General features: G+C 38.4%; 1 protein-coding gene and 1 pseudogene across 12 annotated transcripts; both read right to left on the bottom strand.

Annotated features, from left to right (window-relative positions):
• Positions 1–92: 92 nt before the first annotated feature.
• Positions 93–27,734, bottom strand: NMRK1 (nicotinamide riboside kinase 1). 12 transcript variants are annotated; one of them, XR_016019391.1, is made up of 14 exons: positions 27,435–27,734; positions 24,387–24,484; positions 22,999–23,052; positions 22,655–22,745; positions 22,322–22,370; positions 17,276–17,423; positions 17,128–17,199; positions 16,438–16,544; positions 14,167–14,250; positions 10,440–10,601; positions 8,635–8,728; positions 8,164–8,315; positions 3,181–3,399; positions 93–639 (listed from the first exon to the last, which is right to left on the bottom strand). XR_016019391.1 is itself a non-coding variant. In XM_019736670.3 (10 exons), exons 3-10 carry the CDS (start codon positions 23,025–23,027, stop codon positions 10,582–10,584), a joined length of 600 nt encoding a protein of 199 aa, XP_019592229.1. In that variant the 5' UTR covers positions 23,028–23,052; positions 24,387–24,484; positions 27,435–27,734; the 3' UTR covers positions 9,578–10,581. The 12 variants fall into 12 exon arrangements, 6 of the variants coding, with proteins under 6 accessions (XP_019592229.1, XP_088649471.1, XP_074186672.1 ...); XR_016019390.1 differs by having other exon boundaries at positions 93–3,399; XR_016019392.1 differs by lacking the exon at positions 8,164–8,315 and having other exon boundaries at positions 93–3,399.
• On the bottom strand, positions 3,406–7,386 carry LOC141571132 (deoxyuridine 5'-triphosphate nucleotidohydrolase pseudogene; annotated as a pseudogene).

Here is a 27,734-nt window from a genome sequence, read left to right as displayed (position 1 = left end):
TAGTTTGTGTAATGCAGCAATACTACTTGTTAGCAATAATATACTTGTTTTTCACCCTTAGGCTGAAAACATGTGTTTTTAGACTGTAGGTGTTTTGGTTTTTTTTTAAGACAACTTTTAAATGTTGTCTTAACACAGCTGAAATTCTTTTTTCCCCCTAAAAGAAATGAAAACAGGGTATCAAAAGGATATCTTCACTCCCATGTTCATTGCAGCATTATTCACAATAGCCAAGACACGGAAACAACCTAAGCACCCATTAATGGATGATGGATAAAGAAGATGTGGCATAAATTACAATTCTGAAATTCTTTTTTATAACTTCCAGCTGTTTTTAAAATAACAGGATATCTATCAAATCTTAGTAATCAGGACCATCTGATAGGGGTACCAATTATATACAGGCAGAAGGAAGAGAAGAAGGAAGCGGAAAGATGTAAAGAGCATCAGGTAAAGCTACCTCTTGATTGGGGAGAGGGCTGACATTAGCACTCAGGCAAAGAGATTCATCTTCCGTTTCCAGCTTTCCTCCTCTGGTCGCTAGGCCACAGGATGAATGCTTTCTTTTAGGAAACTGGCACGATTCAATGATTCGTAGATAGAATATAGAGTATGTGAGAGTATCCAAAGGAATAAAGTCTAGGAAAAAAGAAAACCGAGTACCAGCTCAGAATTTCAAACCTTTTGACTACTGGATTAATGGTGCATGAAATTCGAGTTATATTTGAATGCCTCGTTACTAACCTTCCACTTCTACAAAGTTGCAACTTTTTCTCTATGTCATTAAATAAGAGCTAATATGTAATGAACACATATCCTGTTAAAAATCCTGGGTTAAAAACCGAAGCTCTGGTTTTCATTATCACAGTCTCTTTTCCAAATAGAGAAACTCTCACATTTCTTTTAGCTGGGTGACAATGTTTCAACCTGAAAAACCAGGATTTTTATTGCTAAAAGAAGAAGGAACAGGTGGAAATTGGGAGGCATTCTCTGCCACATTCAATAAATCAGTACAGTCAGTTTTTCCTCTAGTGTTGGAACAGATCACTGTTTCTTCAGCTGAGCACCGGATGAAATAACTAGCTTGCATTTAGGGTTTGTCGTTTGTAAAGAGTCAAACCACATTTACTATTATGGGATGCTCATACTCTTGTGGATTTGGGGGGCTGGTGGGAGATCTTGTAAATTTATATCTTCTTCCACGTTACCTGCCAGGCATAAATACATTCTCATTCTCTCTTGCTCTCTCTCTCCGTCCCTCCCTCCCTCTCTTCCTGCCTCCTTCCCTCTTTCTCTTTCTCCTTCTCCCTCTTTCTCTCTCTTTTCCTCCCCTTCTCTCTTTTCCTCCCTCCCTCCAATCCCCCACTTTCTCTCCCTCTCTATTAAGCCTATATACGTTATTGGAATTTGATGCAATAGAATATGCTCCCCACCCGCGGTCTATTTTCCATCCACCTTTTGAAATAATTTTAGACTTCAGAAGGTTTCAAAAGTAATACAGAGAGTTTCCATATTCTCTTACCCAGCTCCCTCCAATGTTAACATTTTGCATAATCATGCCACTATAATGATCAAAACTAAGAAGTGGGTAGAGTAGCCTTCACTAAGCTGCAGGGGCAAGAGAGAGTGAGCACAGAAAGTGATGGGAGCCACTGCAAATTGTTCCATGGCCAGGAGTATTTCATACAAACTGGCTCTGATCTTAACTCGGAACAGTGAAGCCAAGATGGAAATTCAAGAGGAAAGGAGTGAAAATTAGTCTTTCTTGTTCATTTCTGTTAGAGATAGAGGGAAGAAAAAAAAAGCCTCAGATTTTTCTGCCATTGGAGAAGTTTAGACTTCTAACTGAGCTTCCATTGACCTAAAAGCTGGTCCTAACTATCACAATGCATCATGGAGGGAAGACGGGAGTTAAGCTGATTTGAAGCCTTAGGGTTATAATTATATATGTGTAATATCAATATTCCACAATAAAACAAAGGTTTTTGTGTGCTGTACATCAGAATCATCTGTAGAGCTTTCAAAACATAAGAGATGCCGAGGACCCATCCCAAGTGATTCTGAAACAGTAGTTGTATTATTCAGAATTTCTTTGGTTGGCAGTGGCAGAAATGCAACTCAAATCAGCCTTAGCCAACAATTTGGAGTAGGTTTGGAGTAGATTGTGTATTAGTTATCTCCTACTGCATAACAATTTACCCCAAATTTAGCATCTTAAAACAAAATTACCTTGTACAGTTCCTGTGAATCAGGATATTGGGAGTGACTTATCTGGTGGTTCTGCCTCAGAGTCTCTCAAGAAGTTGAAATCAAAGTGTCAACTAGGCTTCAGTCATCTAAAGGCTTGTCTGGGGTTGAAGGACTTATTTCCGAGGTGGCTTAGTTACACGGTTGACAAGCTGGGGCTGGCTATTGGTATGTGGTCTTATTATTTTGCCACAAGGGTTTGTGCACAGGGCTGCTGGAGTGTCCTCACAATATGTTGGCTGGCTTGGGATGTATCAAGCTGGTTTTTAAGCCAACAGATCAAGCAATCCAAGACAGCAAGGCAGAAGCAGCTTGATACAATTTATGGCTGGGATGAAGGTGTCTTTGAGTAGGAAGAGGGGGTGGTCAGATGATTTATTGTTGCAAAGGCTAAGGATCATTCTTACACAGAATTTTAGGTCCTAGAGCCAATATACCATATGTTTCACCATACTCATTCATTTTTTTTCATAGGGTTAAAATGAGTAAAATGAGTATCAAGGGAAGGCTGGAAGGGGAAAGAATACTAATTAAAAAAAACCCCCAGGGTTCTGTGACTCACTTCTAGCTGTGGTAATAGGCTTAGATCAGTCTTAATAACCCTTTAATATCCTTAATATTTGCAGAGCCCTTTAGAGTCTTATAGATGATTTCATAACATTTTATTTGATCTTAAGAACAATCTTAGGTTTGAAAGATGGAGTCAAGATGGTTGGGGCAGAAAGACAGCTAGTAACAGTGAACACTTAGCAGGTGCCAAGCATTTGACTGAGGGCTGTATGTTCATTAACCCTTTTAACCAAATACCATTAGGTTGATTTTAATTATTTCAGTTTTGAAGAGGGCTTAGATTCCTTGGACTCAAAAAAGTTCAATGCTATGCTCATGGTCAAGCATCAGAACTGGAATGAGAACCCAGGTTTTCCTACTCACAGTCCATGTGCTTTCCACGTGGCTGCTTCACGTCTCAGCATGACCAACCATGGCTGCCCCCCCTCCACGTGCTACAGCCTTGATTTAATCTTCCTCTTCTGGCAGCATGGGACTCCCCAAAAACAGAGGACCCTATAATTGTGGGCTCAGGCTTATTGTATCCTAAAAATGTATGGTTTTTTGTTTCTGTTTTTCTTTTGTGATCACTTCATTACAAGCCTAATGGAGAGAAAAAAGAGAACAAAGGAAAGTATACCAGATTGGAAAAGAGACCTCGTTTACCATTTTTACTGAAATAAATTCAGTTCTCTAGAAACATCTACCTTTGTATGATTTTTATTAAAAATCTGGCTCCAATGCGGACTACTTGAGTGGCCCCAAATAATATCTTGGCACCTCATTTTCCTTTGTTGTCAAGTGGGGTTAATGCTTCTTAAGGATGGCCTAACTTTCATGGAGGTGGAAGGATAGGTAGCATGAAAGATGGGAAGCTTTTTGTGTTGCTGTATGTGTTTGGGTAAAATGAATGATTTTCAGGTAACATCATCTCTATTACTAATGGCCTCAAACTTTTTACTCGCTCTTACAATTTACAAATTTGCCTAAATGTGAATTGAGTCAAGGTTTCTAATTGTAAGAAGTAAACATTACTTCTCCATGTTATTTGTGGTTTACTAAGAATACAAATACTTGTGATTCTCCAATATAGATGTCAACTCTCCCACCAAATAAAACTGTTATAGAAATGACAGCAGCTGTGGACCAGTTAGAGAACTGATCCTCATCCAGTATTGTCAGGGTGATGGTAGGAGGGGACTCCTTTTCCCAGCCCTATACCACCTCTGCTTCAGTAAGGAAATAAATATACGTCAGGAGGGCCTCAAAATAAAGGTCTAGATGGTTTCTCATCTTACACGCTCCACATATCATGGCCTCCAGAACAGCCAGTCAGAACCTCAGTGAAGTCTTATCCCTTAACCATCATTCCACTCCCATCAATTGGATGGTCAGTCACACCTGTTATTACAGTATAGTTGTTAAGAGCATAAACACAGAAATCAACCATGAATTTGGCTCTGCCACTACTTCTGTGGCCTTGGGCAATTTACTTAACCTATTTGTGCTCCAGTGACTTCATCTGAAAAATTATTGTATCTTCTAACAGAGTTTAATGAATATTAAATAAGATACATGTAGGAGCTTAGAATGCTGGCTGGTCTGGGGTGAGCATTCTACAAATGAGAGCTATTTTTATCATTGCATATATTTTTCTTTCTTTTTTTTTTTTAAGTCAAACTCTTTTTAAGAAAAAAGTACATTTTACCATTTTCTGTTCTTGACATATACATTTTAATTCTTTCCAGTGGACCCAATCTCCTGAATCCCTTTCAGTGTCATCCAAAACTTGAACTTCCTCTATTTCTGCATTTAAAAACAATCCCTTCACAAATGAGCTGTGCGATTCGATCACCCTTTTTGACTTTAAACTTTTTTTGCTCAAGTTGAACACCACAAAACCAGCATTTCCTCTTCATTTATGACACCAGCTCCTGCACCTATGAAGTGTTTTGCAGCCAAACCACAATGTGGAGCTATTCTTTTGTAACACCCAGAAGAAAGCTATCTGAATGGTTTCACCATGGCTTTCTCCATGGACAGTGCTGCATAATCGTAGGCCCTATACAGATTGTAGCCCCACCTTCCATGCGGCCCTCTTACTCAGAGCCCAGGCATGCTGCAAGAGCGGGCCAGGCGGGGCCTCACGTAGCCCTCCTCCGCAGGCCACTGGCTTGCTGGGGGAGATGGCTGGTGTTTCTTCAGAGCAGGGCATTGTAGAGCAAAATGTGAGGGCAGGCGGGAGCAGAGGGAACATCAGGATGCAGGAGGAGCCCAGCCACCATGAACACACTAGGTTCTTGCATTTATTTTTCATAAAGCTAGGTTACTGTCTAAGAACTTCAAGACTCTGGAAGATGATTGTTGAATCACAGAATGCAATGATGTATATGCTGCCTACTGTGATTAGTATTAGACGAGACAGAGACAACATGAAGATCAGCACAGACCACTCCTTAATGCCTTTGTGCCTTCATCTACTACATCCCCCATTTGTAAAACAGGAAGAGGGAAAAAGAGTGAATAGCAGGATAAACAAGTTCCAACAGAGTCTGCTGGGTCGATCTTTTGCCTGGCGAGATAGAAAGAGCAGCAACTCACTCACAAAGTTCAAGGAATGTGTTGAATGAACACGGCATCTTGAACTGAGTCGCAACAGATTCCAGGTACTCCTTCCTCTGTTCGCCGCCTATTGTGTTGACTTCCGTGATATAGTAAGCACAGTGATAAAGTCAGCACAGAATGTTCCAAAGTTAGAAGGCTACTCTGATTGGTTCATAGTCATCCCCTATGACTGAGATGAAACACTGAAGGAAGAGATGAGCCAGGAATGAGAGCCACACCTTGCTAGAGAAGGCACTGCTATTTCTCACTGAATGGCAGGGAAGTAGGCGTTGTGCCATGCCACCAAAACTTGCTGGAAATCCATCGTCTGGAATTTTTGGGAAATCTCCCATGTAGGGTGCTACGGGAAAGCCAGTCATGGGGAGGTGTGTCACCAGAGGAACTTGGCTACAGTTGTGGACCTACAGGAGCCAAAAAGCAAAATCCTTTTCTCCTTCAATGTGTCTCCAGCGCCCTCTGTTGATAAAGCTTAATATCGTTCCACCTGGCAAAGGAAAAATACACAGGGTGCCAAAAAAAATGTATACACATTTTAAGAAAGGAACAAAAACCTGTTAAAATTATGCTGATGGTAACCACTTTGAGCACCTCTTGTCATTGCAGAAGTGAAGTGTGACTTGTATTCGTCTTTTGTTATCGGTATATATTATTACAATTTTAATAGTTTTTTTCCTTTCTTAAAATTTGTATACATTTTTTTGGCACCCTCTGTATTTTAAGGGCCCAGCTTCATTTATACAGGTGAGGCAAAAATGAAGAATTTGGAGCTAAGAGTGAATAAAGTCAGTAACTAGCACAAGAGTGATTCTGTAATATCTTTAGGAGCTGAAAACACATAATTTCATACTGGTAGTGTCCAAACCTGCAGGCTGCTATTTGTCCACTATAGAGCAATAATTCTCTAAGTGTAATCCCTGGGTCAGCGATACCAATATTACCTGGGAACTTGTTAGAAATACAAATTGCAGGGTAACAAACCTATTGAATCAGAAACTCTGGGGTTGGAGCCCAGCAATCTGTGTCTTAACAAGCCCTCTAAGTAATTTCGACACATGCTATTTGAGAACCACTGCTGTTCTAGGAACTTGTTGTGCAGGCTTGAAGGCAAGAGTTTTAGTTCTAGTTTCAATTTGTAAACTTGAAGAAGACAACCTAACTTCTCTGGGATCTGGAAGCTAGCAGGGATATTATTGTATCTCTACTTTTGCTATATTGATGACATGTTTCAGGCCTTGTGGGCATAACTTCACTGGATATGCTCACTTTGGTAAGAAATTCTTTTTGATGTTCTCTTATCTGCAGGTCATGCTACCTTGATTAGGGCCCCAAAGCTTCTCTTGCAATTTTCATCTACTTCTATGTGTGTATACAAGGGGAGAGTAATGCTTATTCTATCTTTTCCACATCCTTGCTTCTTCCTAACTCTCCACCATGAATGGAGTATTGAAGGAACAGCTGGAGCCACAAGTCTAAGGTCAGCACATTAGCTCCCACTTCTCCCTGCCCCAGGGATAACCGCATGAGTTGCCTCCTTGACTAGGCTCCAATAGCCCAGAACAAAAAGCTTCATTTCCCCCAAAATACAAGTAGCCCTTATCCTTCCAGGTTTCTCAATGTGCTTTATTCAAAGGAGAGAGGGAGAGATAATGTATTCTAACAGGTGATTTTTCTGCTATTCTTTGCTTTAAAATTAAGTGTGTGTGTGTGTGTGTGTGTGTGTGTGTGTGTGTGTGTGTTTGAGTGATGAAGGATTGTGGCTTGGCCCTGGTCCCACCGCTAACTAGCTGCATGGGGTTGAGAAGTTCACCACTCTCGTTTTAATTTCTATACTGAAATATACAGCATTGGACTAGTTGATACTGGTCCAACATTTTATGATTCGATGTTCTACCACAAGCATATTCTTAAAAGGTAACCTATAAACTCCCTACTCTGTTGGATATTAAGCACAATGAAGCTTTCCTACCGCAGATCTAATCTAAAGGGATTGAGGTTATTTATGCATAGAAAGTAAAAATTTCAGATTTACTGTGTTTTGAAAAAGATACAATATCCCATTAATTGCTTTGATAAGGGTAATTATAACATGAAACCGCACATCCAGAAATGAAGCATTGATAGTCTTTATTTCAAATTCCTGATTTGTTTTTCACTGATAATAGTAAACAAATATATTTCTTTCAGAAATGATTTGAATATTTCCATTTTTAATGTCTGTTAAGGTTTTGTTTCTCTTCAAGATACTCTTTCTCTGACCTAGTTTCACAAGCTGAAAAGGGAGAAAAATCAAATGTAATGATTCTCCATCAGTAGGGACACACCGTGTTTCCCTGAAAATAAGACCTAGCCGGACAATCAGCTCTAATGCATTTTTTGGAGCAAAAATTAATATAAGACTTGGTCTTATTTTACTATAAGACAGGGTCTATAATATAATATAATATAATATAATATAATATAATATAATATAATATAAACAATAAACGTAATATAATATCGGGTCTTACATTAATTTTTGCTCCAAAAGATGCATTGGAGCTGACTGTCCGGCTAGGTCTTATTTTTGGGGAAACACAGTACGTCTATGTGGGGGAGGTCAGAAATTCTTGGAAATCAAGTTTGAAAGATCATATCTAGGCTTTTATTCTAAAAAAAGGAAATCCTACTGTTTTGATAACAGTAATTTGGAATTACAGCAATCCAAGCTTGATAAAATCATGGCCAACACTTCTAGCTGCTTACCTGTTTCCTCCTCCTTCCTTCCTAAAAGAGGCTTGATTTTGTTCCTGTGGCAACAGCCCTAGGCAGTGAATCATAATTGGTCCAAACCTGTCATAACATCCTCTTCCCAGCCTTCCTTGCAGTAAGAAGTGGCCATGTGAGTCAGTTTTGGGCTGAAAGACACACAGGGAACTCTGCTGGAGACACTGTTGGGTGGCTGTCTGTACCTCCCCACACCTATCTTCCTTCCTTGAAAGCTGTCACTATTCAGGGAGCTTCTGCTGCCTTCTTTTGACCTCCCCAAGATGATAAGTCCACAAGCCAATAATGAAAGACCCTGGCTTTTTCATGATATTTTTGAGTTGTGTCTAAAGTAGAGGTGCTACATAAAATACAAGACACCAGATTAAATTCTAATTTTGGAAAATAGCAACAGCCTTAAATATGCAATATTTGGGACTTACTTATACTACAAAGTTATTCATAGTTTACCTGAAGTGCAAATTGAACTGTGTGTCCTCCATACGTTTCCCCCTAGATCTGACAACTCTATGCACAAACCCAGGAGTGCCTGCCTTGGATTTTCCTGTTATGTAAAAAAACAACAACAAAAAACACCCCAGTGAGTTCAAGCTATTAGTCAAGTAATATACTGGTTGCCTGTGAACTCATTCCTGACACCATAATTTATAAAAAAGTATGCAGCGTTTTTTGTGTGTTCATCATGTACCACACACTTTGCTTGTTAGGGGTGTGTTTATAACTAAGGGACAGAGATAGGTCCTGCCTTCATTGAGCTTGAAGGTTAGATGGAGAGACAGCCACTAAACGTGTGCTTCTGTGAGTGGCAGTATAATTATCATTCATGATTTGAAGAAAAAGTAGGAGAGCTTTGAAAGCACCCATGTAGAGGAGCAGGGATCAGGAAGGCCTCCCTGAAGTGGGATTTAAAGGGTGATATGAAGGAGGAGTAGGAGTCAGCAAGCTGCTGAGAGGTGAGGGCTACAGAAGTTTGCTCTAAGCACTGGGGGCAGCATGTGTGCCAGCCGTGAGGCAGGAAGGGTTCTGGTAAGGCTGGGGTGAGGAGGTCCCTCTGGCTGAACAGTACTGGGTTGCGTGATGGGAAATGAGGGTAGAGAGCTACAGAGGCTAGATCAGGGAACACCGTGGAGGCCATATTAAGGATTTTGAACTTCATCCTTATTCTACACTATACCCTAATAAGTAATGTTGATATGCCCATCTTAAAAAGAGGAAATAAAGACTTTAAATAGCTTGATCAAAGTCATATAGCTATTAAGTAGATGAACTATAATTTGAGCCCACGTTGTTTTGTTTTTTGTAGAGTGTGTGACCAAAAAAAAACCCCTAATTATCACCGAGTGCAAGCTAGTTAAAATATAGAAACAATGATCAAATGAGTCTGTAGAGAAAGTTTAAAGTTAATGTAACAATATAGTTTATATTTGTAAGCACTGAGAGGGTTGTGAGAAATCTGTTTGTTATTTATAAACAAAAAATTGATTAAAATAGTAATTTAAATTCCAACATTGAAAGGGGTCTCACAAAAAAAAAAATCACATAATTCAGATCTCCTGTCTGTACTTTTCAATGAAAGGTCTCCTGTATTAGGTCATTGAAGTAACTATAACTTATTTCTGTGATTTTAGAACATTGGTTTGAAAAAAAACAAAATTGTTAAACACAAGGAAAAATCCCCTATTTGTAACATCTTCCCAATAAAAGTGACACAATGATTCAGTGGTTTTAGACACCTGCCAAGAACAGTGACAGAATGAACAATGACAAAACACTTGCACAAAAGATACTACAGGGAATTGTTGATGTATTTAGTGCAACTGCTACTCATAGTAATGCGATTATTTGCAGTAAGTGGGCATTGGTATGGGATGGTAACCAAAATTTAAAAAAAATTAAAAATAGAAAAATACCAGAGTACATTGTATATAAGGTAAATGTTTTATGATACTTGATATATGTATGTATACACATATCTATACATACACGTACACAGACACACACATGAGACACACACATACACACAGACACATATACAAAAACACATACACACACCAGATTACATATATTGTAACTGTGATGTAAATCTAACTTGGATTGTGATGTAAATCTTATTTCTTACTCTGGGTCCCATTCAGAAAAATCTGACAATCATTGGTCTAGAGGCACTAACTTTCTGTGTTATATCCATACACTTCTTTGAGTGAAAACAACTCACTAAGGTAAATTCCTATCCATTGTCATAGATAATTATTTACCTGGGAAAATTATGTGTGATAGAACAAACAAAATAACAGCTGCCAGTGTACCAAAGTACATATTATATCTTGGTTAAGATTCTTGAATATATTCCTTCGAGTTTCCTAATTTACCCCAGGAAGGATTCAGTGCATTCCATCTTTACGCTGTTACTTGCAGACCTTGGGAATAAGCATAATAGAAAAAAAATTAATGCAGAATTCTAATTCTCATTTTTATTAAATCTTTACACTTACAACAGTATTCTAAGGATGTTAAGGTTACAGGGATTCTGGAGCCAGAAATGCTGCTTTGTCATAAAGAACTAAATAGAGCCCAAGTCTCATTCTTTTAATCCTTGCATTACATTTAATAAGCCTATCTTAAGATATCAGATATACAATATCATTTGCAATTGGTATAATAATTCTTGACTTCAAGGAATGAAATAGTCTGAGAACTAGAAGAATATCACAAAGGGTGGCTGGCTGCAGTAGAATTGGAGCGTTATCCTTACTTGGGGAAAGAGGTATTGTAACCTTTAACTTTTTTGTCTTTATCCAAGGAAGCCTAGCTGAATATTTAGTGACTTTGGCTTAGAAACCCAATGATAAATCTACTGCATTCTTATTACACAGCTTATGTTGGAAAAACACACATTTTTTTTTTAGTATAGTATTTAATCTTTCAAGTATATAAAACTTAAAATGTTTATACTCTTTGACCAAGCAAGTGCTACTTTGGAAAATTCTTAATATAATTGAAAAAGAAAGAAACCAGCAATGTATGCAGAGATTTTTATAGCATGTTATTTGCCAATGTGAGAAACTTGTATTATAGAATACTAAATTTCCAACAACTGGAAAATGACTCAATCTTATGTCAATTTGGACTATTATACTAGATAATTATACAATTACTTCATAATTGGAAATTATATCTTAAATTCAATACAGAAAAATACCAAAAGGAAAAATATAAACATTTGATTCAAATTTTATTTTGTAATTTTTTATTCCTATGATTTGAAACTAGACATGTGACATCTTCTGCACTAAGATATCTGTGTCAAGTCTTACAATTCATATAACCATATAAAAGAGAGACTGATGTGAACAGTGAAAACATTGGATGTATGCTCATTAAAATGTTAACATTGCCTTGCTAGAAATATAGATGATTATTTTTTTCTCTTTTGCTTTTACATTAAAACTTTTTTATTAAGGTACTTTTATAATGAGATGAAAATAAACATTTTTAAAGAAGTTTGAACATTCCTGGTGGCTAGACTGCCTTGTTTTCGTGAGAATAGGTAGTGATTCAATTTTGTCTCAAAATCTGGATTTAAGTTAGGATTGAGTTAAATATATCACTTCATATCTTTACACTCCTAGGTCATTTACTGTTTCATTAATAATTAAATTCAATCTTTATATCCCTTTCATTATTACTTAGTCACAATTATGATTTTATATGCTTGGAATGGAAAATTAGTTAAGCAGGGTTATGAGACGTTCTGAGAAGCCGGGAGAGCAGTCAACCGAAACTCCTGAAAGGACTCCCCACTACCTCCTTCCCAAACTGCCGGTTAAAGGAGGCTATGCTGAGGATACATCCAGGCTGGCTTTGCCACGATACCATGGTTGGAAGAAATGGGAAAGGCGGTGGGTTAATAATACAACACAGGAACTTATTTATGCAACTGGAAAAACAACAACAAAAATATAGATCTCGGAGATAGGAAAAGCTCATCTGCTTTGAATTTTATGTCTCTTCTAATATACCTGTTACATATTTTTTTCTTTTTAAATTTTATCAAATATCTAGAACATAAGCAAGACAGCCTTAAAAGGTATAGTTGAATGTTTCCTTACAAGCCTCTAGGATGTAGGCAAGGGAAGAGGGGGGTATCACACACGGACATGCACTTTCTTGTGGGCTTTCAGGGCCCATCAAAACATGCCAACATTCTTGGGCTTTGGGCCAGATGGTAAAAGCTGGCATTTGGTATGGAACTAGGTGCAATTTGCCTGAGCTACACGATCAAGGCTCCTTTCATTTTTATCAGCAGGTAGATCATAAGGCCAAACTCTAGTATATGTCTTAATCACTAAAGGAGAATTGGACCTGAGCACTTGCCATTATCGAGAGGATGGAAAAGTCTAGGCATCCAACAGCTGAAACACCCCAAGAAGTATCTCTTTAGGATTAGAAAGTGAGTCAATAACCCATAACATGGGTCTGGCTCAGGCGCTATCAATTATGAAGGCAGAGCCCCTCCCTTCCCCCTATACTCTCTATATCCACTCATGCTGGTGCCCTGAGCTTCACTGTGGGAGGCCTGCCTTTCATCAAAGTAATAGATGGCAGGGGTGGGCAGGCATAACTGACAAGGATATTAAGTACCACTAAGAAGACATTTTCAAATGGTCTTGAAATTTCTTCAAATGGGTTCATGCCTACATGAAGGGCTGATGCTGAAATTAGGAATATGTAGAATCAATGCGTTGCTTGGCTGGGCTCAGTCTCCTAGGCAAATAGGAATTTACTGAGGACATAGGAAATCTAATTCTTATTGAGACATGATGATATTTGAACTAGGCAGTTGGGTCTCACCAAAAAACATGTAATGTTCTTCACTGCTGAAGTGACTAATACTGTCTTTTCTTGAATCAGTTGATGATAGCATTTTGCATGTGTTAGCCATGAAAACCCTTGTAGTTAAAATACAACAACAGCTAGATCTACAGTTTTGTTCTCCCAGCATGCTTTGTCATCCTTCTTCTTTTGCGTTTTGCCTCCTGCCCTGCTTTCCCTTTGGAGAATTTCTCCCCTTAAGTCTGGAGGCCTTAGGAGATGTAATCAATTACAAGATCAGTACATGATCCAATCCTAGCTAGTCAGAGTGTGCTACCTCCCTGGTCATAGTGATTGGTTTAGCAAAAGTCATGTGGCCCAAGAAGGACCAATCAGAGTCTTCCCTGGGACTTTTCAGTTGGGCTAAAATGGAAAACGCTTTCTAAAAACGATTTAAAATAAAGAATTTTAAACATATGCAAAAGCAGTGAGAATAATATATAAACCCTTTGTGTACAACACCCAACTTCAACATTTATCAACTCATGGACAATCTTGAAAAAGGATAAACTGTCTTTTTCCACTGGGGCTATCTGACATAGAAGGATGGTGCCTCCAACAGACATGATGTCTGTCAGTGATTGCTGCCCCTATACATTCTTTCTGCTTAAGCCAGATTTAGGCTGATCTCTGTCACTTGCAAAATGTGTTATCTAATATGAAAGCCTTAAAAACACACTTACATAATTTTTTAAATCTTGTGTTTACTTTTGAGGTATTTGGGAAATACAATTCCTGAAACATCTTTAAAAGGAATAAAGGAGAAGGGGAGCTCTAGACATATTAAAACAAGATCACCAGCATTTTAACTTCACTTGCCCCAAAGGTAATTTCAGTCTCATTGAAATAACAGCCATCTACTAAAATATTTAAACTAAACAACATACATATCATTAAGAGATAAAACAAAGGGTGAGTATTTTTACCCTTAAAAAAATAATCAAGTCCCCAAACTCATTCAGAGATTCTGATTCTGAATTATCTTCAAAGCAATGAGTGAATGGATATAATCGCTCCTACATTAGCATTCTGGTATGCCATTCTTGGGTATGTAATGAACTATATTTTTAGTTATTCCTTCACCATCCACTTCGATAGGACAATACTTACATTTTTGCTTTGCTAGTTCTTGTCTTAGATCTTCATATACTTGTGAAAAGAGGTCCTCTTCAGATTTTGTTCCATCTAGGTAGACTTAAAAGGGGAAAAGCAAGCAATTTGAATGCTAACAGTTTTATTAATGTAGGATGCTTATAGGATGCACCTGCTAGCTCTTGAAAATACCAATAGGTTTAATCATAGAACCCAGGACCAGAATGTAAAAAGAAATCAATAGCCACTAGAGAGAGAGAAATAGATTATAACCAGAAACAACAAGGTAAAAAATTTTGATTTATTACAGAGAAATATACACTAGCTGATGTGAAAATTATTATTTTTTAAAAGAAATAAAGTGGCATTGTGAATATGGCACTTTAGGAGGACTGAAGAGGTGTCTCCCCAAAAGAATCATTTAAAGGAGTTCTCCAACTTACTTGTGCATCGATATTACCTGTATAGCTTCTTAAACCATGCGTGGTCTGGGCTCTGACACATACGTATATACTGAATCAGAATTTTCAAGGCTCAGAAGATAGGTATTTTTAATAAAATTGGCGTAGTCAGTTTTAGAGAGAAAGTAGAAGCTATGTATGTTAAAGGAAGGAAGGGATCTTCTAGTCGGAAAACTGTAGAGGTAGGGAGGTAGGAGAGAATTAATTTTGCTTGTTGAGAAAGAGATGCACAGTTTGGAAAAGCTAGAATGTGGGGAGGCAGGAACAGTGGAGAGACGAGGTTATACAGCAAGGATACGCCTTTGTCTTTAGAAGCTTTGATGTCTGGCTGTGTGGGTTTTATCCTGAGAGCTGTGTGGGTTTTATCCTGAGAGCTGTGTGGGTTTCATCCTGAAGCTATTTAGCAGGCCAAAGATTTGCTTTTAGCTGGCGAGGGAGAGATGGGCAGTAAGAGAATGTCCCTGCAACCATGGTCCAAACTGGAAGTGGTGAGGCCAGAACCTCAGCAGTGGCTCCAGGGATGGGGAAGTGGGGTTGAACTTGACTGAAAAAGAGATCATAATGGCCTCCAGACTGTGGGCAAGCCCCATGTGCTTTCTGCATGGCTCTGACATAGCCATCCTGGAAACCATGAGACTTCTCACCATAAGGGCAACTCCCTTTATTCTGAAAAGTATACTTCAGTTCTGATTCCTCCACCCCATCCAACAGCCTTCTTTCTCCAGCCTCCTGTATCTTCTCCATCTTGAGCTCTGCATCACTATGGTCTTTTCTTAGCCTGGGCCCATAGATCCAGATGGTTAAATCGCTGCTTTATGGCTCTCAGGCATCTCAAACTCATTATGTGCAAAACAGACTTGCATTTCTCCCTTACAAACCTGCAACTTCTCCACTTTTTTCTGTTTTCTGAACTAGCACCTGCCAGTTTGTGAGGTGTTGTTCTTGACACCTCAGTTTTCTACACCGTTCATATCTACAGGATCGCCCAGTTCTACTGGGTACATACATCCAACATCACACCCTCTACATTCATCCTCCACATAGCTGGAGGGAACTTACTGAAACAAGAATTTGATATCTATCATTCAAAATCTCTGTGGACGACTTCTCACTTCTCTTGGTATAATGACCCCAGTCCTTAAATGGATTATAGCCTTGTAGGATTTGGACCTTTCCTGTATCACCAACATCACCTCTCACCCTTGGTTTTTCTTTACCATAAATATATCAACCTTCTTTCAGTGCTAATCATTCCTTTCTGCCCCTTCCTGGCCTTTTCATGTACCAGACCCACTGTCTGGGGTGATCTTCCATCCCTTCAACCCTCTTCTCTTTGTCCAGTTAAATCTGTCAGAGTGTGATTGAAATGTGGCTTCCTAAAGGAAGCCTTTGCTGATCATGGGGATTTAGGCAGTTCCCCAGGTACTCAGTGTCCTAGTACTCTGCACAGCTGCAAAGGACATGCTCATGCTGCTAGTGTGTTTAACATCTGTTTCCCTAATAGAATGTTGGCTCGTAAGAGTAGGGGCTGGGTCTGCCTTATTTCCATTGATATCATCATGGCAGTACCTTGTACATGGAAACCGTTCCATCAATATTTAGTGACTAAATGATCATCTGGAAGTTGACAAGCTTTTGACAAGAGACATACGGAAAGAAACAAACCAGGAGAGCATGTGTAGAAAATGGGGAGGCCAGAGTGTTCTGCTTTAAAGTGTCCCTTCATAACATAATACATGAGAAAAATGCTTCCTAAAGTCCTTCCTTTTGTGTACTTTGAGGCAATGACAAGTAGAAGGCCTTCTGTGGAGGGAGAAAAGGCACTTACCAATTTCCCATGTGATGTCCTCCATTTCTCTTCTGTGCTTTAGGTACATGGGCCACACGTGGCCATCAAAGTACCCAGGGGGATCTGGAGGCTTGTAGACCCTTGTACTATCAAAACATGTAGGAAACTTTATTTTGATAGAAACATGTTGATAAAGTAAAACAATAACGATCAGAATAATGGGAAAATTACAGGTTGAATCTAAACAGGATTAAGACTCAATGCCAATTACAAAGACCACAAAATGGGTTTAGTTCCTTGATCCAAAAATTAACTTTGTAATTCACTATTATTCATAATTATCTTTCTCCCCCTCTAGTGCTTTATAAAAGATTTAAGAGACAAATATCAATGTAAATAATGACAGAAATACTGATATGTTGGATTAAACTTTAAACTAATTGGTGTTCGTTGTGGCTTGTAGCAGAATATAGGCCAACTAATTTAAAATCATAATCAATTTTCATTTGAAAATTTAGGAGAAATGAGCCAAATAGCTTATAAGGGCCTTTTCTTAGAACAGTAATATGCATTACTCCAACTGGATAACTATGGGGGAAAAAAAGGTTTTACTCATTACATAAAGAGTTGAGGCTTCCCTTCTTTGAAAATGACATATACACATTGCTCAATAATGTTGCTTTCCTCAATTTTATCTTTTGAATCCACAAAGGCAATTTCAAAACCCACCTCCTCCTCCTCTTACATTCTTCATACGGAACAGTCAGAAAGTAGCTTCTATTCCATATAGTGTCAAGAGGCCTAAAATAACAGCATATTTAGTTTTCAGGTTTAGTCCCCATTCATTCAGAGTCAGTATTAGAGTAAGGATGCTTACTTATAGTTAAAGAGAAGAAAACCTTCGATGATTAGTATGGGAATTTCCTCAGCATTTTCCCCATCTGTTGATACCAGAGAGTGCCTTGGGCTTTCCATCCAGCCAGAAATAGTGGACATCATTTTTTCCATGTTAAGCGCTTCAAGCACTTAAAGCAAACATAAAAAAATATGAAATCAATATGACAAAAGTTTTATAATGTAGCTTTTTATGATGAGTATATCTAGGGCTCTATAAAGATATAAAACAAGACTATTTTACTTATCCTTCAGAATACCTAACAACAAATATTTTAGATAAATTCAAACTCTAATATTGATAAATTGGTATGTTTGAAACATTTTTATTATAGAAAATTTCAAACATATACAAAAGTAGAGAGTAGAGTACAATGAAGTCCCAAGTCCCCATTATCAGCTTTGATAATATAAATTCATGGCTAATCTTTATTTATTTATAACTTCTACACTCCCGACTACATAAAAGTTTAACATTGTTGGATGACAAAGTATTTATAAATTAGTTTGAAAGACATATGACACACTGAGGAAAATGTCTGCAGTGTATCTGGCAAAGAGCCAAATATCTTTAAATATAAAGAGCTCTTACAGACAAATAAGAGAAAAATCATTATAATTTTCTTTTTACAAAGGACACAAATATATCATTTTCAAACTCTAAAATGAGCACACTTTTAGAACTTATAATTGTAACTCTAAAAAAGTAACCTATAACCGTAATTCTCAAAATGTGGTTCCTAGATCACCTGGAAACTTACTAGAAATGCACATTCTGAGCTCCACTCCAGAACTACTGAATTGAGTCATCTGGGAGTGGCGGGTTATTAGTGAAAGGTTTTAAAATTATGAATTAATTTATTTAATAAATATAGGGCTGTTAGGATTTTCTCTTTGTTCTGGTATTAGTCTTGGTAAGTTACATTTTTCTGGGAAATTGTCAATTTTATTTAAGTTTTCTAATTTATTTGCATAAATTGTTTATAAAATCCTCTTATGTTTTTCACATCTGTAGGATCTGTAATGCTATTATCTTTTTAGTTTTTGATATTTGTAATGTGTGCCTTCCCTATTATTTATTTTTTTGATCAGTCTTGTTTAACCTTTTTGGAGATCACTCAGATTCTTGTATTGGTAGGTTTATGTCCCATGCCAAATTTGAGATGTGTTACACCATTTCTTCTTTAAATACTTTTTCAGCACCATACTTTATCCTCTCCTTCTGAGATTCCGATGATATGTTAGATCTTTTGTCCTGCATTTCTCTTAAATTTTTTTTCAGTCTATTTTCTCTTTGTTGTTGAGATTAATTTCTATTGTTCTGTCTCGTAGCTCACTGAGTTTTTCCTTTGTCATATTTATTCGGTTGAACGCATCCAGTGAATTTAAAAATTTCAGTTATTGTACGTTTTCAGTTCTACAATTTCTATTTTGTTCTTTTTTATATCTTTGATTTTTTTTTTACTAAAGCTTTCTAATTTTTCACTTAACTCAAGAATATTCACAATTGCTCACTTAAGCCTTTTAATGAACACTCGTTTCAACTTCATGTCAGATGATTCCAACCTCTGTGTCATCACGGAGTTGGTATCTGTTGATTGTCTTTTCTTGCTTAAGTTGAGAGTTGCCTGGTTCTCGATATGACAAGTGATATTCAGTCTTTTCTGGAAATTTGGAGCATTATTACATGAGGTTCTAGATCCTACTTAATCTTTTTTGCAAGCAGTGACCCTGTTTAGGTATCATGTGCAGGTCCAGGGGTGGAGGGGATGTTCAGCTCCCTGCTGGGCCTCACTGATACTGGGGAGGGGGGGGTTAGAATCCGGGGAAATGGGGAAAGCAGAATGCTGGTGTGGCGTCACTGCTGTTCAGTGAAGAGAGAAGTTCAGCTCTCCACTGAGTCCTGCTGATAGTAGCTGACACTACCGGCGTGAGAAGAGCGTGGAGTGCCAACCAGCACCGTCCCACACTGCCTCATTCTGCCTGTTTGCTGCTAGGTGGAAGTTCAGTTCACTGTTTGACATGACCTCTGTGGATGGCATGCAGGGCCAACTCACCCTGCCCTGCTAGTGTTGATGTGTCCAGAAGTGTTGCTCCCCACTTGGCCCTGCTAACACCATGAGTGGAAGATGGTTCTTCCTTTTGTGCTTGGCTTGAGTAGGGTAATATTATCAAAATAATTTTCTATTCTTCTAGGTTACCCTTTTCTGGTCCTTTGACTAGAGAACAGGTTCCTTGTTTTTTGTTGTTGTTTGTTTGTTTGTTTCTTCGTACCTATTGATGGTTCCATGTTACACACTTTTCCAGCACTCCTTCCAGGATATATGAGAGGAAAAAGAAAACTCAGGGAACTTGCCGCCATGTTACTCCTCAAGTCTTGAAGTCCCTAGTTAATTTGCTCTCCTCCTTTCATCTTTCAGAATCTTCCTCTGTTTGTTGTATTCCACCTAGGTTTTTCAGTTGTAAGAGGGAAGAATAGCAAGGAATAGAGTCAATCCATTTGGCTGGAACCAGAAATGCCATTAGTTTTAATATATTTTCATTATTATTTAGTTAAAAATATTTTCTAATTTTCATTGCGATTTATTCTTTAACCCATGGGATATACAGAAGTGTTTTGCTTTAAATAAAATGCACTGATGTCTGGGATTTGCTTCAAAATAATATAGAAGGAGAAACTGAGTGAGGGTATAGATGAAATATAATTGGTCAAGAGTTCATCATTTTTAAAGCTGGATGGTGACTCACGAGAATTCATTATACTTTTCTGTCATCTTTTGTATATTTAAAATTTTCCATAAGAACAATTTTTTAAAACTCAGAATAAAAGGTACCGATTATTTTTCAAACACTTGGGACTTTTCTATTTCCTCTTTAGTTAGTGATTTCTAATTCAGTTCTCTGTGATGGGAAGATGTCTTTGTATTACTTGAATCCATTGAAATGTATTAGTTAGTACTTGCTGCATGCCTTTTATGTACCTTGTCTTTTGGTCAATGTTCCACGTATTCCTGAGGGGGGAAAATATATATTCTGCTCTTGTTGGGAGTTTGGTCAACTTTGTTGATTGTGTTGTTCAAATCTGTTAGACCCCTATAATTTTTTCCTGTTTATTCCATTAATTATTTAGGAAGTAGTATTAAAATCTCCCAAAATAATTATAGATTTTTTCCTATTTGTCCTCTTTGTGTTGTTGATCTTTGCTTATTGTATTTTGAAGTTATGTTATTAGGTGTGTACAAATTTTAGATTGTTTATCTTCCTGTTGAACTGATCCACTTATCTCTCTTTATCTCTAGTAATACTCTTTGTCTTAAAGTTTACTTTGTTTGATATTAGTATAGCTATACCAGTGTTCTTTCATTAGGTGTTTGCATGGTATACTGTCTTTTTCTAGCCGTTTGCTGTCTACTTTTCTGTGTACTAATACTTAAATATATCTCTTGTAAGGAGCTTGTAGTTGGCTTTTTTAAAAAAAAATCCAGTATGACAATATTTGGAGTATTTTAGTTCATTTAACTTAATGTAGCTACTGATATATTTGGTTTAAATCTATCAACTTACTATTGTTTTCTATTTTCCCAGCATTTTTTGATTTGTTCTCTGTTTTTTACTTCTTTTGACTTATCAACTATATTTAATGAGGCCATCTACTTACAAACTTCATAGCTATATATTTTAAAACTATTGTTTTGGTGGTTATCATCAAGATTTCAACATTAACTTGACTTACCTTAAATTTGCACATTTACGTAAAAAGTTCAAATTTTTCTTTAACACAAATTCCTGGAAGAGGACACTTGAACACATGGCATGAATGTTTAAGGTCTTTGGGACATATGCTCAATCTCCTTTCTAGAAAGATTGTACCAACCTATTATACTCCCATCTGTGACAGTTTTTGTTTTGTTGAGGCAGTGCCTTTATTAGATAATTACTCTTGCTTTAAAAATCTGTTTACTCGGTAAGTGGGGACAAAAGTAAGTTAAGATTCTTTGACTACCTTTGAGGTTGACTTTTTATTGCACATTATCAAATAACTGTTTGCTTCTGTGAATAGCTTGTTCACATCCTTGGGCATTTTTTAATTGGAATATTGGTGTTTTTCTTATCAGTCTGTAAGAACTCATTTAAATTAGGAATAATTTTGTTAATTGTTGAAAACAATTTTTCCTTGCTTAACTCTTACTTTGTAATAATCTCCCCAGCTGGGGTATGTAGTTCAGTGGTACAGTGCATGCTTTACATGTATTAGTCTTCTTTACTAACCTTTAGAGGAAGGGAAGAGAATAAAAAAAATCCTGGCTGCAGCTCAAGACACAAGAACAGACAGTGGGTCAAGGACTTTGCCTCTGTTAAGACTATGAAGTGTCTGTAAGAACTGACAGCACAACATTTTTCTTCCAAGGTTATCAAAGTTAAAAATACAGAACATATTTTCTGGTTCCTCAAGAGAATTGTCTTGGTTGCTGTTTTGTATAAGATCTCAATGATCATCTTGTTAATTATAAAAGTTGGTAAGATCATTAAACATAGTACTGGGTAAGGAAGTGAGGTGAATCCAGCTGAAAAATATTCACTATCCTTTTTGAGCAATGAAAAGAAAAGAAAAGAAAAAAAAAAACCAAAACAGCTTCCCAGTATCACTTTGGTTACTGGGAAGGAAAGCTCAGAAGGTGAGTGCTTCGAGTTTGCTCCACGTGAAGCTGGGGGGTCAGGAAGGGGAGTATAATTAGTCATGTATTCCCCAGGCAGGGATTACTAGAGTACCAGTGAACCCACCTTGTCCAAGCTTCATAAGAAAAATCTGTATTATTCCAGTGTTTTCAGTTTCAAACATAAAACTGGGAAAATGATTTCATTTTTTTAGATATCTGAACAAAAATCAGAAACCTTTACAAAGGCAGCCTTAAAGTATAGTAATATATTTAAACACACTTTGACACTGTCTTCATAGATAGCAAAGTTATTTGGGTTTGGAAAAAAAAAGAACATTAGTGCACAGTGTTATACAAGCTCATCTACTTACCATCATACTGCAAAAATCCATTTTTATCTGTCTCTATCTCAGACTCTGGCTGAAAAAATAATAAAGTACCCATCAAACCTGTGCAGTGCAAATATAATACAATTACAGAATGAAGAGGCAATAAACCTTTAATAAATGCTTTGAATGAGAATAATTAATTCAAAGAACAAGACCAATAAGTGGTGCCATCTACTGGACACGTAACACTACTGCATTGAGTCGAGCTTCACTGCAAAAGCTTTATCAGCAAAGGCTTTTTGTATGTAATTCAATTAACTTTACTATTAAAACATTTTTGTGTTAAATAAGTGATCTAAGAAGTTTTATAGATACCTTAAAGAAATCATCCTGAGATATGACACTGCAGTTTGGGAGGTGTTTCTGCAAATTCTTAGCCAGTGTTGTCTTCCCACCATTTGTCACACTGAACCAAAAAAAAGAAAATAAAAATTGAAAATACAGAAAGACGCATTAAAAAAATATAAAAATGATCTTAGAAAAGGGTATTTAAAACAATATGGAATATTCTTTAAAACAATAGGAATAAATTATTTCTTTTATAGATAATGTGTTGTTTTTTTTTCTGTTGGTAAAATCATAGGCATACATGTCCACTTGAAAACACAGTCTGGACATCCTGAGTGTCTTGATCAGCTATTTGTAGCAAAATTACTCACCCACCAATTCCAATGACAAATGTGTTCATAATTAGCCTCAAAAATCACGTCTTCCTAAAGTGAAAAAGAAAAATCAAATGCTTGTCATTCAGATGTTGAAAGAGGTAACAGTCCTAAATTAGAAGGGCCAGCTGAGGAGGAGGATGGCTGTGATTTCTGGGTTACCCTACCCCTGGATTATCCGTATTCCATGGAAGAGTTTCATATTGTGCAGGAATACCTTGGAAATATTGTGGGTTCGGTTCCAGGCCACCCCGCAATAAAGGGAGTCATAATCTTTTTGCTGGTGGAGGGTCCTGCATAGTTTGTAAAAATCGCGGTCTCTGTGAAGCACAATAAAACGAGGTATGCCTGTACTGGCTTCTCTCTGCCCCACTCTCCTGCTAAGTGCCAACAGATGGTGCGTGCTCAGGGCCTGTAAGCCCAAATCAAGTGAACTGAAAGTGTACCTTGGCAAAGCATATACCCTTGAAGGTCTGGTTTCAAGGTCGTGGAAGAGTTGCTACATCGCACAGCACACTACAGAGTTTCATACTGCACTCAGCCAGGTCATTTGTCACCTGCACAATTCAATCACTTGGAGACGACCCATTACCCCTATGGAGGGAAACTGTAGATAGAGCTACTCTCTCCCTTCTGAAATGGGGAGGAAGTAACTGCTGGTCATAGGCAAAAGGAAGTCAGCATCCCTTTAAGGGTGCTATTTCCTCATCCCGAAGCCTAGGTCTAGGGCCAGGGTAAACAGACTTTTTCAGAAATGAAACAGGTAGTAAATATTGGAGGCTTTGTGGGCCAAGAGGCAAAATCAAGGTTATTAAGCAGATATTTATATAACAAGAGAGAAACAAATTTTCACAATTTTTTTGATGAAAGTCAAAACATAATAATAATAATTTAGTCTTTTTTTTTTGGCAATACATATCTACTAATGAGAAGAATGGAATTCCTTTTTTATTGGGATAACATTTCTCTAAGTGGATTTCAAAGTTAGTGTTCCCTATCAGGAAAGTGATTGCCTGGAGTTCAGGCAGAGGGCCAGGTTTCGCCACAGGCTATTGTCTGTTGACCCCTGGTATAACGGGTAGCGGGCAGTTTCACACATGGCCCTCTAAGGTTCAACAAAGCAGTTCCTGTGGATATTCCAATAGACCATTTTCACCTCTTTAAATGAAAAGGAGAAGCTCAGCTGGAGGGAAACTTAGAACAGTGGTTCCTGAGAGTTGCCTCTGATTAAGCTGCTCTAGTTGGGTGACCAGGGACCTAAGTTGTGTGCCTTCGTGGGGTGAGTGGCTCCTTGAACTGGAGGCTCCCAACAGCCCTCCCAGTTCTTATCCCTGACCTCTGTCCAGGCTCCTCCTGGGGAAAGTGGGGGCGGGAGGGGGAAGCACCTGTGGAGAGAGAGCTGTTGTTCCTGGGCTTCCTTTTATCCAGAATATTCCAAATTAAGTGCAACTGTTAAGGTTCAGTTCCACTTTCATTAACAAGCCTATATGAGACAAGAATTCAATAATCACTATGATAAAAATAAAGTAACAGAACAAGTTAGACATCTGAGTTTCACCTGGAGTTGCATTTTTGAAAATCTGTGTCTCCACCCAAATTGCCAAAGTTTATCACGGGAACAATTGCATACAATGAATAAAATAAAATTTTAAGTTGTAATTTTTCTATTTTTGAATTTTATTTTACCCTATTATTTTTAGTAACTCAGTGCAAAGCTGCCAACTATCCTCTTTTGGGACGAGAAAGACTGCCATTTATCCTGAGATGGTATCTTTCTTATTTTTAGGGTGATAAATGTCCTTTCTCCTGTGAAGTCATGTTGGCAGTACATAGTAGTAGGCTGATGTCATCACTTTGCAAAACAAACAAACAAACAAACAAACACAAAACAGAAAACATAAAACTGTGTCGTTCCTTGCCTCCACCTTGATTATTTTTGGATAGTTTGTCAGAGTATTAAACTCTCAAACCCAGGGAAGTATAGCCTTAGAGGTCACTTAGTCCACCCCTTCATTTTGCAGAAGTTGAAACTGGCCCAGAAAATGGAGTGACTTACCCAAGGTCACATAGCTAGTAAGTTTTTGGAAAAGCCAGGAATGAAACTAGACCAAGCAAATCAACCTCCTCTTCCCAAGCCATTCAAAAGCACTTCATTACCAAAAGCAAAGAACGGATGTTGCACATGCGCTGGCTTGTGAGGTTCTCCTGTGTAATTGATATCCTTTTAGTGATGTATTATTGATGGGTGTATATTTCCTGTGCACACTGAATGGCAAAGACTACTGTTCCCCTGTGTTTCTCGTCACATCTGTGCAAACACGTGAGGATATTGTATCAATTACATAGCATGTAAATAACGAGTGTGGTTGTGGCACTGGAAATACGCTTGAGGGGATTATTTGGGTGGAAAACCTAGCAACTCAGAAACCAGGAGTCACGGAGAGTCAAGAACGTACTTACACAATCCCTTGGGCTCAGGAAGGAACTCCCACAGTGAAATACAAGTTTTTTTTTTTAACCAAAACAGGCACCCTTAGTTCTATATTAGTTAGCAGTCTTAGCCTGTCCAAGACAGTGTTTGAGTAAATGTGGGGCACAGTCCATTAGCAATGAACAGGTGACAGTGTAGTGGGAGGGGTGGGGAACTGGAAGAAGCAGAAGCAAGAACTGTGGCTGGGATGAGTGGCTGGGGTAGGAGTGGGTGTAGCAATCCCAGAGGCCATTTATTTAAAAAACAGTGTTGGATGCATGGGTCAGCATCAGGTGAACACTCAGTTCAGGCCTGGCATTGTCCACCTTCACACGTTCTGTTATTTCACTGCCTGCTGCCCTCTTTAAGAACAATTTTAAAATCACATTTAAAAAACTTGTAATCAAGAGTTGCCAGGCTCCAAATACAAGCAGCAGCACACTCCCTGAAGCAAACTCAAGTTTGAACAACCACATACTTTAATCACTGAATGTCTCCAGAGAGACAATCATTTGGACATTCCAGCCTCATCAATCCAGGGCATCCAGTTACTAGGAATACATACCACTCCCAATCTTGTGGGATATTTATGTACTTTCTTCTCCCAATTAGTGCAAATCTTTCCTAAACAGCACAAAACACTTCATAGGGGGAGAACAGACTAAGATATCCAAGAGCAAACCCCAAATGAGTAATTTTAATGATTTTTAAATACTTTTTTACCTCTAAATAAAATATGCAGTCTTTTTTTTTTTTTTTTTTTTTTTTTTTACAGCTGGTATGTGTTTATTACATTTCTTTTATTTCACCACTAAACTTGGCATATTTTGGATTCTAAATTGCAAAATGGCCAAGGTGGCATGTGCAGAATCAGCAGATTATAAGGAAACAGCAAGTCCCTAATACAAATGTTCTCAAAGACAGAGGACAACATACTAATGAAATGTTCTGCTTTTCAACGCATTAAAGAGCAGTTTGATATTTTTCAGAGTGAAATGTTTTCAGGACTTCTCACTCATTTATTTTATTCAGTGGATATTCTGATTATCTTCTTCCACGTGACAGGGAAGTCTTTTCCTACTATTGTTTAACCTTTGCTCCTTTTTGGTAAACGGAACTTTCCCAAAGTTAAAGTTTCTGAATATGCAAACCATGTCCCTTTCCCTTGGAATCACTCCATCTTTCACTAACCCCTAGTAGAAACTTCTGAAGCTTCATTTTATGTAGACTCTAATGTATAAAGTTTTTTCATTTCAATTTTTCTTCCCCAAAACATACAACTGGTTTATAATATTGACTGTGCTATTTCGAACTTATGAACTTTGCATTTCTAGTATACTCCAGCCGTTGCCTCCCATTAGAGATTCAATCTGCTAGGTCAGGGGACAGCAAACTTCTGTCAAGTGCCAGGTAGAAAATGTTTTCCATTTTGCCAGCAGCGGTTTGACTCTGCTGTTGTGACGTGAAAGCGGTCACAGACAATACATAAGCAAATGAGTGTGGCTGTGTTTGCGGACACTGAAATTTGAATTTTATATAATTTTTCACATGCCACCAGATATTCTTTTATTTTCAGCCATATAAAAATGTAAAAATCATTCTTGGTTAGCAGGCCGTACAACAGGAGGCAGGGAGGCCATAGTTAGTCAACCCCAATATTAGAGGAATAAAGACCTTTCTCGTGGGGATCAAGACCTGCCCCTGCCCCTGGTGACTTCTCCCCACAACCTGTACAATCTTTTCGAGGCAGACTCCCATTTTAGGGATTATCGCGGGACGGTAAAGCACTAAGCAGTCACGCGTACACGCCCTCCTTGGCAGGCCCGTATCAGCCCAAGTAGGGTTATAAGAGTCCCAAACCGCCTTGCAAGATGCAACCAGGTCCGGGATCCAGCGCCGCAAACCCTCGGGATACACCTCCAAGCCCCAGCGAGGCTGCGCGGCGGGCTCAGCAGGTACTCACCGCGTCCTCCCAAGCAAAGCAGCAGAGGCGATGGCCAAGCGCGCGCCTGTCACTAACCCGCCGCAACCCCGCAGCTCGCTATCCTAGAGGCCCACAGTCCCTTCCCCTGCGTCCCTCCCAGGTCAGAGGCGGTCTACGTAGAAGTCGCAAAATCGGTTCATCTGGGCCGGACGCGACGACCAGCTCCAGCCCCAGTTGGGCGGGCGGGGCTTCGGTGAGCGTGGCCCCGCGCGCGCCACGGCAGGGTCTGGCCCTTTTTTGTCGGGGGCGCGCGCGGCCGGCCGGCCCCGGCGCGAGCCC

The sequence above is a fragment of the Rhinolophus sinicus genome, chromosome 16 (genome assembly GCF_057876585.1).
Source record: "Rhinolophus sinicus isolate RSI-liver-muscle chromosome 16, RSI-T2T, whole genome shotgun sequence".
NCBI classification, from domain to species: domain Eukaryota; kingdom Metazoa; phylum Chordata; class Mammalia; order Chiroptera; family Rhinolophidae; genus Rhinolophus; species Rhinolophus sinicus.
This window is presented reverse-complemented; position numbering and strand designations above follow the sequence as displayed.